General features: G+C 37.0%; 1 protein-coding gene across 1 annotated transcript; it reads left to right on the plus strand.

Moving 5' to 3' along the window:
* The first annotated feature begins 2,217 nt into the window (after positions 1-2,217).
* chrne (cholinergic receptor, nicotinic, epsilon) lies at positions 2,218-12,594 on the plus strand. Its single transcript, XM_024261720.2, has 12 exons — positions 2,218-2,475; positions 5,514-5,647; positions 5,729-5,773; positions 5,912-6,021; positions 6,106-6,261; positions 7,815-7,915; positions 7,989-8,189; positions 9,769-9,883; positions 9,957-10,071; positions 10,157-10,364; positions 11,220-11,353; positions 11,426-12,594. The coding sequence occupies exons 1-12, from the start codon at positions 2,406-2,408 to the stop codon at positions 11,591-11,593; spliced, it is 1,557 nt and encodes a 518-aa protein (XP_024117488.1). The 5' UTR covers positions 2,218-2,405; the 3' UTR covers positions 11,594-12,594.
* The last annotated feature ends 1,130 nt before the right edge of the window (positions 12,595-13,724 follow it).

The raw sequence follows: 13,724 nt of genomic DNA on the forward strand, positions 1-13,724 counted from the left end.
ATAAGATCGACAAGGCTTTCACAAGTGAGGAAAACGCTGAAGCCAAATAAACTCTTAGAGTAATCAAGATGGAGCGTTTTCAAAAAACACTGGACACTCTGTATGGGAGCTTTTTTTTTTTTTTTTTTTTTTTACAAAAAGAACGTTGTCAAAAGAAATAAAAGAATACAAAAACACTGAAAACACCAGGGAGACTCCCTGAACAGTGAAAGAAGATATTTGGGTCAGATGAGACCATCAAGGAAAGCAGTGACTGTTTTTTCAAACCCAGCGCCTCCTATTCTCCCCAGAACAGCACTCATGCAATGAAGGTTGAAGTCAGGGCCTGGGACAGGTCAACAAGAGGAATCGTGAACCAAGATCTGTTGACAAAACCCCAATAAAAATAAGGGATTTATGTGGCAAAAGAAATTACAATGTCTGTTTTTCTTTTTTTCTTCTGTTTTTTAACAAAGCTCTCGAGAGTCTTGTGCAAAGGGAAAAGGACACGTTAAGATTAGAGATTCTGTTGAACACAATATGGCTTGAAAACCCACTCTAAAGAAAATCATGTTTTTGGTGTTTTAATGTGTTCTTGTAGCATTTTTCTCAAGATGGAGGATATTTATATATAAAAAAGTAAGATTAAAGCTGCATTTCTATTTCTTCATTCAAATTGTGATGGATCAATAGCAGCTGCAGTCTGAAAAAGCACGGGTTTATGATGCAGCAACTGCCATGGGGCGGGCCAAAGTCTCCCTTCTCTGCTACAATTCGGATATATCCACTTGCAGACAAATAGATTCATTAGCATCTTAATTTTCCTCATCGGAGCTGCCCTCTGGCTCAAAATTTGTACGCTTTTTTTTTTTTTTGCTACAAAATGTCAGATGGGGGTTGTGAAGGACTGTAAGCTATCAGGAGAGAGTGTAAACAAAGGGCTGATGGGAAGTTAGCATTGGCTAGCTTCCACGGCAACGGTCCCTCAATCTATTCCTACAAGTCAGAGGCAAATTTCTAACAAATTTGTGCTGTTCTGCAGAAAATATGTCTTAAAAAAAGGACACAGGCCTTTTGATTTTGGCTAAAAAAAAAAAAACTGCATAATCATAATTAAAAGGCTACCGGGAAGAATGTTACAATAGAAAAAAATATAGTTGGAATGGGACTTTAAGGGCTGAGGAACAATTCAAGCTTTGCAGTTCTGTCTTGCTAAATAAATTTACATTTAATCAAAATGTTAATGTTCAAATAATTTTTTTGAATTATAAATTATATTGACTGTTTGGTCAGAAAAAAGAAAAAAAGTTGCTTTAATCTTATTTAAATACAGCGAGGATCCAGCTGTAAAAAGCAACTTTAACTCTCGAGCAACACTGGATTAAACCTTTAGACTTCCCAGTCTGGCATTTTTTTCTTCCGACCATTTTCCATATTAGCTTTATGTACAACCGTTAAATCTGAAAAATAAGAACGTTTTAACAAGGTATAATAAGATTAAAAATATATATTTAAAGACTGTTTTTAAGATAAAAAAAACCCAATTATTTTCATTCATTCTTTTAGTTTAGCAATTTTCTTATCAGAAGTTCTTGGATTTGAAGCGCAGCTGTTCCAGACCATCTTTTATCTCAGAGTAGGGTGTGTGACCCTCCCAATCTACTTTATACAGTCTCCAGTTACCTTAAAGAAGCTCATCTCTGTTTTCCTAACTGTATATTTAGAACTACATTACATACTGAGCAACTCAAATGGCACATTCCAAAAAACAGTCTGCTGCCCGCCTCTGCAACTACAGACAACTTCTATTACTCACAGAACTAATAATAACAGCAATTTTAGTCTGGATTTGAAACAGATTTATCAGTATAGACAGTTTCTATTTCCCCACAGATTTCAAAACCTTTTCTTAGTCCTTTTCAGTGCAAATCCCAGTGTGTTTTAGCTGGTTTAGAGCGCTCCGAAGCTCCCCAGCTCTGAGTCTGCAGACGCTGTTGAAGCTCTGCAGCTGAAGTGGTAAGAGTCTGCAGTATGTATTAATACCCAGGACACATAGCAGCAGGCTGGACCAGCCAGTCACCTGTTCTCCTTGTAACCCCCATGGGGTTTCGAAATCCGTTCTTGTTCCTCAGTTTGACACAGAATAGAGCTCCAAGCCAATTTTCTTGAAAAGCTCCAAGCATGCACTCAGTGGGTCACACAGAAATGTAAAGTTATGTCCAGTGTTGAAGTTGTTGACAAATGATTGTGATGATGATTATTGTGAGTGTGGAGTGGGATTTGAAGTCCTGGTTTAGTGCCTCCAGTTGCTGTGTAATTTGATAGCGACAGTGGGGTTGAGCAACGTTCAGGGTGTTTGGTGGGGGGATTTAGCGCTCTTCCTCTCTGTCTTTGTACTTTGCAGTGTACCCAGCAGGTTTCAGGATATGATGGCTGTATGTCACTTTTGGATATATTCTGGAGTTTTAACACTACTCTGGCTTTCTGCGGGCCCGGGTAGGTTGCATTTTTATCTTTTTTATATTCCGGATCAATTGGGCATGTTTCCCCCTCAACAGACTACAGTTTTGAAGGCAAAAATATCTATACTGAGAGAAAAAGCAGCTCAAATACTTATAGTATGTTGGTTAGCAGTTTGTAGAAAGGCTTCTATAGTTTTAAATACTTGTCTCAGTACAAGAATGGACTTACTTAAAGTAGATTTACATAAATTACCACTAACCTTGATTCCCAGAATCTGTGTTCCAGACTTAAGTTGGCATGAGAAAAGCAGAAAGTCCCTTTTACTTTAGCTAGAAAGCATCAGCAAAGCAGGTAAACAAGTCTTCGTGGATGACGGGGGGAAGAGCCACCGTATGTCAGAAATCTGCTGCAGAGGCAGAACTGAGAGGTGGGATATGAATGGAGTGCTCACAACCATTCAAGTGGACCACAAAGTATGGAAGGATATTTTTGAGGGTTGGACAAAATCCATCTTAAGTATATCTCCTTGACAGAGGTCATTAAAGTAAAACAAAATGAAAGGATACAATTAATCCTGTAATTGAGGCTCTATGTTCCATTGGCATATAGAGGGATGCAAGCATGATATTGTTGAAAACAAACAGGATGTTCTGAAGATAGAGCACTATATAATTTGGTTCATTTACCATAAGAGAATACAATCTTTTGATCTTCTGATTATTTTTATGTTTGCCCATTGTCAACTAAATCGACAGAGGACAAGTCAATTTTGAACAGGCAATGACAAAGTAACAATAAAAGTGACAATAAATAACAATACTAGTTTTTTTTTAATTGATATTAAATTCTTGGAAATTCTGTCAAATAAAATCGACCACTAAAAGTCATAGCTGTCGCATGAGGTTTGGACATAAATGAAAGCTTGTTGGTTTGGATCAACTCCATTTACACATTCCTTTTTGTTGGATTAAACTGGATAATTCAGGAGCAAAAAGAGTTTTTGGGTTGTTTGTTTTTTTCATTCCTGATTATTTATTTGTTTGTTTATCTTGACATTTGTGTGTCTAGGTCATATTCTATGTCTGTCCGGGATCCATCTCCAATGTCCTGGCATTAATGTTCTCACCTAAGATTTCAGGGCCCAGCCGATCATCACTGTAAGGATCAGTTGTCCTGTCCCACTTTACAGGAAGGAAAAAAGCACAATATCATTGGTACTCGTGCCAGATAAAAGAATGGTGCCACTCATAATGTAGAAATTTGGGTAACACTTAGAACACTTAGACTTAAAATAAGATTTCTAAACAAGCTTTATTAACAAATTAACAAACAATATGAATGTGGTTGTAATTTATTAGTGAGAATTTTTTTAGCACAACAAGCCAAATAAGGTTAATTAACAAAGTAAGATTTATTCACATCTAAAATGAGATCACTGTCTACAAAGGCTATATTAATGAACTACTTACAAGCTCAACAGATGTATTAACTATCCTTGTCAACTTTATCTTGAGTGTTTTGCAGCACCTCATCTGAAATTTGATTTTTTAAAAAATCCTAAAAACTACCCCCCCATACACACAATTGTTGTTAATAGAAAGAAAAGCAATGTACAAAAAATACTTTGAGAAAATCTAATTTTGAAACGATGACATCTGAATAAAAGAGAGAAGAAGAAATTGCTCACATTTCTCACTGCCACCATTTCTGGATTAGTTTCAGATTTAGGAATGGAAAGTGAGGCTTATGTTACACAGACAATTACAAAGCTTGTAAGACTACTTGCTAAATAGCAACAAGTCCTATTAGTTTGATCGCTGAAATTCCTTTGCATCTAATTTGTGCCTTAGTAGAACCTAGTCAGCTTGAATGAGCTCGGTTTGCTGTTACTGCTTTCTAACAATGATGGTGTGATGTTTACTTGAGGTCATGCTGCTCTGACACTTCATGCTTTCATGCCAGGTTGAAAGGTCAGCTTGGTCTTACTCCAAGAGTTTATGTTATGTTTGCTTAAGTTTAGGGATACCACAGCCACAGATCCCTTCAGTGATGACCTGAATATTCTGCCTCTGTTTCATTTTATTTGAGTTTTTTTAATCTGTCAGACTGTTCACACTGCAGGCTTTGGTGCCATCAAAGCACTCAAAAGATAAATAGTACATCGTAGACTGTAGCCATTTTGGACAGTGACATGACTAAGTTTGACATATCTGATCCAAGAATGTGTTTCCATCCCCATCTTTGCAAAATGTCAGTATTAATGATGATGGTAAATGAGCTAAAGTAATTTGATGCTGGTATTTAGCTCCTCTCTGCTGCTGTGTAATATGATAAAGGTAAATATGTGATTGTGGGTTATGAAACGCATGGATTGTAGTCAGTGTGGCAACTCACAAGAAGCAGGCTATACAAGTGTTATGTGCTTTATAAAAATAAAGATAAATGAATTGTTTTGAAATGTGCATGCTCAAGTTTCACTGCTTGGGATTATTTAGTCAAGTTCTCAAATCCAAGTTCTCTCCACTTCTAAACGTGGTCTGTACTGGAAAATCATTTGATTCCCTTCAAAATCAGCATAGATGTAAGTTTTAAACTGACATTTGATTGAAAATACCTCAAATTACAAAGAAGATAAATTATGAATTATGTTTTCTATCTGTCCAAAATTATTTGCAGAAAGAAACCTTCAAAGATACCATATTTTTTAGTTTATTGTCATTTTAATTGTAACATTTGTTTCTATCAATAGGATTGTAGTGGTTTCATGCTGGTGTGTTAAAAAAGGTCATCGTGGGATCATTCAGCAAAACAGTGATAAAGTTCAGGTTTAATCTAACTGAATGTTTCTAAAATATGTATATTTATGTTGAGGCATTCACCTGATGAACCCAACAAAAAGTTCTGAAGAGTTAAAAAAATGCTTCAACTTACACAGCTATACACCCTGATGAACAGGGAATAGAATATTTTGGTGGACCTCCACTATAAAATGGGTCATGCCAAAAAATGGTGATTTCCTCAAGAAGTTATGAAAGGTTCCAATGACTGAGACAACATATGTTTTTATGCAGTGCACTGTAATGAAGAGTCCCAGCTGATCAGTGACTTGTTCATGAACTACCATAAGAATAGTCGCCCAGTGGTGAATCCTGATGACAAGGTGGAGGTTACGATCAAGCTGACACTTACCAATCTTATCTCCCTGGTAAGGGCTCTTCTTTTCTTTACTGGTGAAAAACTAAAGTTAGCTTCCTCTGTAATTCATGCGTGTTTTTTTCAAAAACAGAACGAGAAGGAGGAAACTCTTACAACCAATGTGTGGATTGAGATTGTAAGTTTTTTTTAATTACGTTTATGTTTAACTGATTTGAGCAATTCCCAATAAGATGTTTGATGTTTTGTCAACAAGAAATTGACACGAAATGCCTTCCATGCCACTCAAGATTTATCTCTTGTTTTTCATCTGCAGCAGTGGACCGATTATCGGCTTTCCTGGAATGAGTCTAAGTATTATGGCATCGATGTCATCCGGGTCCCATACAACACTGTCTGGCTCCCTGACATAGTCTTGGAAAACAAGTGAGAACTAAAAAAAACATGAAAGCGTGAATTTTCCACCATTAGCAAAAGATGTAAGGTTTGATGTTTCTTCTTTCTTTGCAGCATTGATGGCAAATTTGATGTGGCTTACTACGCCAATGTGCTGATCAGCAGCAATGGCGGGATGTACTGGCTCCCTCCGGCTATTTATCGCAGCACTTGTGCAATTGAGATCACCTACTTCCCATTTGATTATCAAAACTGCACGCTTGCATTCAGGTGTAGTATGATTTTCACATCATTCAAAAGTAATAACACGCAGTTATGTGCAAACATGACTAAATTTGTCAAAATCAAGTGGGATTTTTTTTTTGCATAAAAGTTCAGTAAGTAAAACCTCAGACAAACAACTGCTTTTACTTTACGTACATGGGAAAAATTAATCCAAAAACACAAGAAGGATTCAGTGAATTATTAGTCTCCACTGGTAACAGATTGAGGGCAATCCCGCCATACGATTATCTTCTCATTTCATTTTTGAGTTATTTTGTCTCTGTTCAACACTTTCTAGGACACAAAATTTAATCTTTGATTTCATGACATCTTTAGAAAATATTAACAATTTGGAGAATTCTTCAACAATATACATTTTTAATAATTCAATTTCCTTTAACTCTTTTAGTCCTTAACCAAATGGGAATTGGCGTATATACATATATCATTTTGCTTCCTTGATTAAGGTCACAGTCCCATTCACCATGCACGCACACGTTCACACACTGATAGTGCAAGAGCTGCCATGCAAGGCGCCAACCTATAACCACCAGGAGCAATGTGGGGTTCAGTGTCTTGCCCAAGGACACTTTGTCACATAGGCAGGCAAGACGAGATCTGAATCTGCGACCTTCCAATCAGAGGTCAACTGCTCTACCACTGTACCTCAAAATGACAAAGCACAAGTTAAAACACTTTAATCCAAATTCATCTCCCTACCCCTACATCTTCTCCCTACCCCTACATTTAGCCCTCCAAACGGAGAGTTATGGAAAAACAGTGCCGCTACCAACACTCTACGTTTGCGCCTAGCTGCCAGAACTCAGAACATACAAAACAACATTGGTTTAAAAACTTTAAAAAGTCGTGTAAAAAAATAAAGTCATTACATACATTTAAATGTAAAATTCTGTACCTCAAAGAACAGACACGGGATGAAATGTGTTTCTCCTCTGTGGCACAGCGTGACACAAATCACCTTCCTGGTGAAGGGAAACAGTCTGAAGTCACTATGGTTTCCCCTTACAAAACAAGTTCGGACATCACTACAGCTTCAAAAGCCTCTAAAATTGGAGGGATAGAAGGAAGCTGCATGGATAGGGGAAGAATATGGATTCAGGGTTACAGTTATGGTCAAAGGCCAGCAAAACTTAGGTTGCAGTTGTAGATTTAACCTGGTGATGTGTGTGAAATTTTGTGAAGACTGCTGGAAAAAGCAGATCTCTGATCTATGAAATATGGACTCACTTTCTCAGTTCTCCAAACATTTAAAAACGTACCTTTTTCCACAATATACACGACATTGTAACTGTTGAGTTATTGTTGTGTTTTTATGCTTTTATTTATCTTATGTACTGCGAGGCAACCTTGAGTGTCAAGAAAAATGCCATATAAATAAAATGTATTAAATTTATTTAACAAAAGTTAAATACAAAACTAAGTTAAATAACAAAACTAAGGCTTAGAAGATTTTATAATAACTTTTGCTCATGGATGATCATTGTAAAAAAATGTGCTTCAATATTTGCAATAATGTTTCAACAATACCACAATCCCAGGTCCCAAACGTATAGCGCCAAAGAAGTGGACCTAGTTCTGGCCAATAGTGAAGACGGTTCTACTATTGAGTGGGTGGACATTGATCCCGAAGCTTTTACAGGTGCGTTAGAAACCCACACAGTTCATACCAGGAAACAGAAGTCCATCTGGCTTAATGGCTTTCAATCTTTTAGAGAATGGAGAGTGGGCCATTGTCCATCGTCCAGCCAGGAAGATGATCGACACTCGATATTCCCCGGATGACCTGGAGTATCAGGAAATAATGTTCAATCTGGTCATTCAAAGAAAGCCCCTGTTCTACATCATTAACGTCATCCTACCATGCTCCCTCATCTCCTTGTTGGTTGTACTGGCCTACTTTCTGCCTGCACAAGGTCAGCAAAGACCCTGCTGGGGTTCACTTGAAGAATGATGCTCCCTGGAATTTAAGTGTTTCCCTGTTAATGGGCCCACATTTGCAGGAAGCATTGATTTGTGGGGAAAGCAGCAGAGCTCGATATGCGAGTTGCACCTGGGAATTATGTTGAACAATTTCATGTATATGTGAGGACTAACCAGCTTGAATCCTTGTTGATGTAAACAATTGTTTTGAGCTTTTGGTATCTCCTGATAGTTTAGGGCAGCAAGGAGGCCTGCCATGACATCTTTTCACAATTAAGCCTGCAAGTACTGGTGTTTGCAACACATTCAAAGAACCTAAAATATGAAGAGGTGTTGAGGTAAACAATTAGGGTCACAATGTGAAAAACAGGAAGCTTTTTTACTTATTGCTGTACCAATAAAGTCATAGTTTTTGGCAAAGGTGCTGTTATGATTTGAGCATCTCCGCCACAGAAAGCAAAATTAGGCTTGTCTGTACTGCTGGTTGAAAAATGAGCTTATAGCAGAGTGTGACCCAAATGAAAGGGAGTAACACACTACAGAAATGAATGTTTGCTACATTTTTTTTCTTCAGTGATTAAAACACCAAACGTCAAAGTCAGAGAATATTGATTTTTCTATGGGTGCACAACTCTCAACTCTGCTGTTCAATTCACAAATCCATGTTCCCAAATGTGCCATCGTTTAAAACAGGCGTTCCGATGTTATAAGACAACAACAAAAAATATGTCAAGTCCATGTTTCCATATTTTCTCTGAAATGTTTTTATAATAGCCGATATAGACCAACTGACTCAAAACAGTTACTACCCATGGACCATCAGGCTCCTAAATGAACCATTTCAAATACCATGACATCTTTGTACACATATTTTCAATGGTTTCGTATTTCTTTCATTTAGTTTTTTTGCTGTAGATATCTACAGGGCATCTCTGACAACTCTAATTTCTTACTCTTAGATATTTACCAATAGTGTTTTGAAAGATATCTGCATATAGAGATCTCCTACCCATCTTTTTGTTGTTTTTTTTTTTTTTTACTTGTCATATCACTGCACAAAATGATGGTGAAAGGTTTGTTCTATTGGTCAGTGCGGGTTAATAGGCATCTATGTCTATCTGATAATAGAAATATGTCTATTAGTTATCTAATGGACATCTGTCTATTAGATAACTAACGGACTTCTATTGTAGATGTATATTACTGTAGTCATCTAATAATAATCTGTTTTAAATGTCTATTAGATAACTGATAGACATCATTTGTCCGGTGCGAAGAAACTACTCAAATGGATGGTTTACAATGCCTGAGGCATGATGGGCAATGCAACGCAATTAGCTATGGGAAAGTCATCTGTAAGAGATCTAAACCGCAATATGCAATAGAATTCTATATGGAACTCCATGAAATGATGTCTGTCAGATACATAATGCATCAAATTGACACGAATTGAATTCTTGTTAAAACTCATCTTTAAAACCCACAAGATGTTATTTAAGTTTAGTTTATGTAACATGAGCCGAAAAAGATGGATGAGCATCTTCATTGTGTCTGTCACTCCCACTCTTACAGCTGGAGGACAGAAGCTGACTGTGTCCATCTCTGTCTTGCTGGCTCAGACTGTCTTCCTCTTCCTCATTGCTCAGAAGACCCCTGAGACATCTCTCGCTGTCCCTCTTATTGGAAAGTGAGTCAGTTTATTGTTTCTGATGAAACCTGCTGCTTTCGCTTCTTATATCTACATCCTCTTCTTCTTTTAGGTACCTGATTTTTGTCATGTGTGTCACCACTCTTATTGCAACAAACCAAATTGTGGTGCTGAACTTCTCATTGCGCAGTCCTAGTACACACACAATGTCCTACTCCATCAAGCATGTAAGAAAACGTGAAGTTTGGGTCAATATAGCTTTTTTGTTTTTTTATTCTATTATTCTGGACTACTGTTATTCTGTGTGTCCAGCTGTGCTTAGAAATGGTTCCTCGCTTCCTGGGCATGTCTCCTCTGGTGGATGACAGTGAGGTGACTGCAGAGGTAAACGGCATAAGAGAGCGCCGCCGAAGCTCCTTTGGTCTCATGCAGAGAGCAGAGGAATATGTGCTAAAGCAACCACGCAGTGAAATGATGTTCGACAAGCAAAGAGAGAGGCATGGTCTGACGCGCTCAATGGGTGAGACTGGCTATGAAGTTTACCACATGTTCTCAATCAAATTCTTGATTTTTTTATTTTACAGAAATAATAACACATTACTGTAACTGTTTAAAGAATATGCCTTGTTGTCTGAGAGGAAATGAAAACTTAAAATGTTCCTTCACCCAACTATTACAAAAACAGGGGATTTAATGGTATTGCATTAAAATATTTGCATCAAAATACAAATGAAAACCTACTACTACACAACTGGACCTCAATTTTTGTTCTTGAATAAGAAAATAATTCAGAAAATGAAAAAAATTGGCTCTTTATGTCTGGTAGATTTTCTAAGACATTTGATCAGATTCCTGAACCCTAATTTATGTCCAGGTATAAAAAGCAAAAAATAATTTATTTTCTTGCTTTCAAGTAGAAATAAAGTTAATTTTGGAGCCAAAGGGGTTTGATGCATATAAGCATCAATAGGTGCCAAAGGGTTAGAGTCAGGGTACTGAATGGGCTACCAAAGTTTGTTTCTCACCAAACTCATCCAACCAGAACTGTATTTAATTAATGGTGTTGTGAAAATACAAATATATTGTGAAATAGAAATAGTTTTTAAACCCTTACCCAAATCCTTAAAATACAGGATTTTAGCTCTTAGTCTTCAGTGAATTGCCTTGTGGCCCACTCTGTAGCTTCACATGATCCAATTAAATTACAGAACTATTAAAACTTTTGCCCATGCACTCTATTAAATTAAAAGATGTCCAACTCAAGTTACCAATGGCTTTTGTCTTCAGAAAATAAGTAGGACAGGGGCCATTTGACTGTAATTGGACACCCTGCTAGAAAACTGTTATCTAAATGGAAGTATCTCCTGCCCTCTAGTGGACAACATCGATGTCAGCAGCACAGCCAACCTTTACAAGAGTTTGGCTCAAGCTGCACCAGAAATAAAGCAATGTGTAGACGCCTGTAACTTCATTGCAGAGAGCACAAAGCAACAAAATGACATAGGATCTGTAAGTATGTAAACTGCATGCAATTTTGGGTAACTGTTATGTATTTACAACTTTTTTTTTTTATTTTGAAAGGAAATTGAAAGCTGGGTATTGATTGGAAAGATGATTGACAAGGTCTGTTTCTGGGCTGCTATTCTCCTCTTCATCGTTGGGACTGTGGGGATCTTCTTAACTGGACACGTCAACAAAGCGCCAGAATTTCCATTTCCTGGGGAGAGTAAGAAGTATGCCCCAGTTTAAAGAAAAAAGAGATGTATTTGCTAAAACATCTGTATATTTATTTGTGCTTCGTTCAGTCTGAAGTGTGTAGAGCATGTATTCTCTGAAATGTAATGCCTATAGGATTCCTGGGTGAAATTAAGAGGTTGAGTTGACTCTGAGGAATTTATGTGCGTCTCCATCCTCACTTGTCATATCAGAAAGGGGATAGATCTTATCCTCAGCATTTCCAACTCGGATGGAAGTCTTGTGATGCATACTTCAGATCGTATGGATAAAAAAAATGTTTGATTTAATTGAATGTTTTAAAATTCTGAGCAAATTCTAGTTTGACTTTGTGGTAAAATGCAAAGGTTATTAATATCAGACATGAAACAACACATATAACAGGTTTGGTTCATTTATAAAGAAATGCTGCAGCCAGTTTACTATAAAGCTGCATTGATGTGGATCACTTAAGGTATTACAACTTCACATACACATGCATGTTTGAGTAACTTTAGCCAAACATTTTTCTTGTTTAATAGGGTGTTTGAAACCATGTGTACCGTTTAAAGTGTGACCATCAATTTAACACAATCCATCCCAAAAACCTTTTTTTTCACTTTCTTAAAGGCTTGATAATGATTAAGCAAACTTACATATTTATGTTCAAACATATTCATTTTAGGTTACAGGTTAACAACAATCCATTTTTAAAAAACTTTCTCTGGATTGCTAATGAACTGAAAAAAAAAACTTTTCTCAAAGTGTTTTCCTGTTAAAATTTCTACAAAATATCAAATTAGTGACCAATATCTTTGGTCATTAATTTGAGAGTTACAAATCTTATCTGTAGTGAAAGCAAGCAAGTGCTTAAGTTTTTACATGCATGCTTCTTTGTCTTAAAAGAGCCAGGAAACTCTTTCTTTGATGACTTATTTATTGAGAAGTCTTGTTGTTTTAAATAGATGGCTCACTGAGATATTGTCTTGATGTCATTGTGCCATTTTGTATAAATAAAAATGTTATTTACTCCATCATTATTTGGTGAAAACTCTTGATTTAATCACCATCTCAAATTAATTTTGGGTGATGTGTAAGAAAATGAAGCAAGTCCTAGTTTGCGTGTGTTTTAAATTTGTTCACATCTTCTTCATTCCTGTTAGAGCTGGGATGTCCAATTTGGTGAAGTGATTCTTAGGGGGTTCTTTGAACCCTTAACATGAAATCCAAACACCTATTTAACGTAATTTTAATTTTGCAATGGAAAACGTTTTATTTTTGTCACATAGAACAAAAATACATCTGAATATTTTTTTTACTGAAATTACTGTGAATTTCATATTAAATGACCAGATATAAAATTAAAGTCTGTCTGGAAAGAAGAAGAAAAAAACTCAGGCAACATTCAATTTGGGTTCATATGAAATATTATTCAAGATTGTATGTTCACTGTATACTTCTAAATCCATGCAATTGATCTAATTCAAATTTTGATCACAGAATAAAAAAATACCATCCATCTTCTTCCACTAATCCGGGTCTGGATCGCAGAGGCAGCAGTCTAAACAAAGATGCCTAGATACCCTGACCACTTCCCCCGGCACCTCTGGGGGGACCCCAGGGCGTTCACAGGTCGACCTAGAGACATAGTCTCTCCAGTGTCCTGGGTCTTCCTTGGGGCCTCCACCCAGTAGGACAGGCCCAGAAGATCTCTCCAAGGAGGCATAAAGAAGGCATCTGGACCAGATGCCCTAGCCACCTCAACTGTCTCCTCTCAATGTGGAGGAGAAGCAGCTCTACTCCCAGCTCTCTCCAGGTGACCGATCTTCTCACCCTATCTCTAAGGGAGAGGTATTCTTCTTCACCTGGCAGAAACACAGCATTTATTCAAGACACCACTAATACTATAACTATCATACTGTCAAACTTATTATTTTTAACTGCATATGTGGTAAGCAATGTTTGGTAAGTATTCTGATAGCTTAAGCAAGAATACAAATGTGCACAAATCCATTTTGAATGCATTTTTATTCCTCCCAAAGAATCTCTGCTCTCTAGACTAGCTGCAGCCTCACCTTGGGTTCTGTCTACACCTGGGTTAGCAGCCCAAGTAGGTATGCAGGTCAGTCTCATCCATTTTTTTTTTTTTTTTTTTTTTTTTTTTTTT

Source organism: Oryzias melastigma, linkage group LG14 (genome assembly GCF_002922805.2).
Source record: "Oryzias melastigma strain HK-1 linkage group LG14, ASM292280v2, whole genome shotgun sequence".
Classification (NCBI taxonomy): domain Eukaryota; kingdom Metazoa; phylum Chordata; class Actinopteri; order Beloniformes; family Adrianichthyidae; genus Oryzias; species Oryzias melastigma.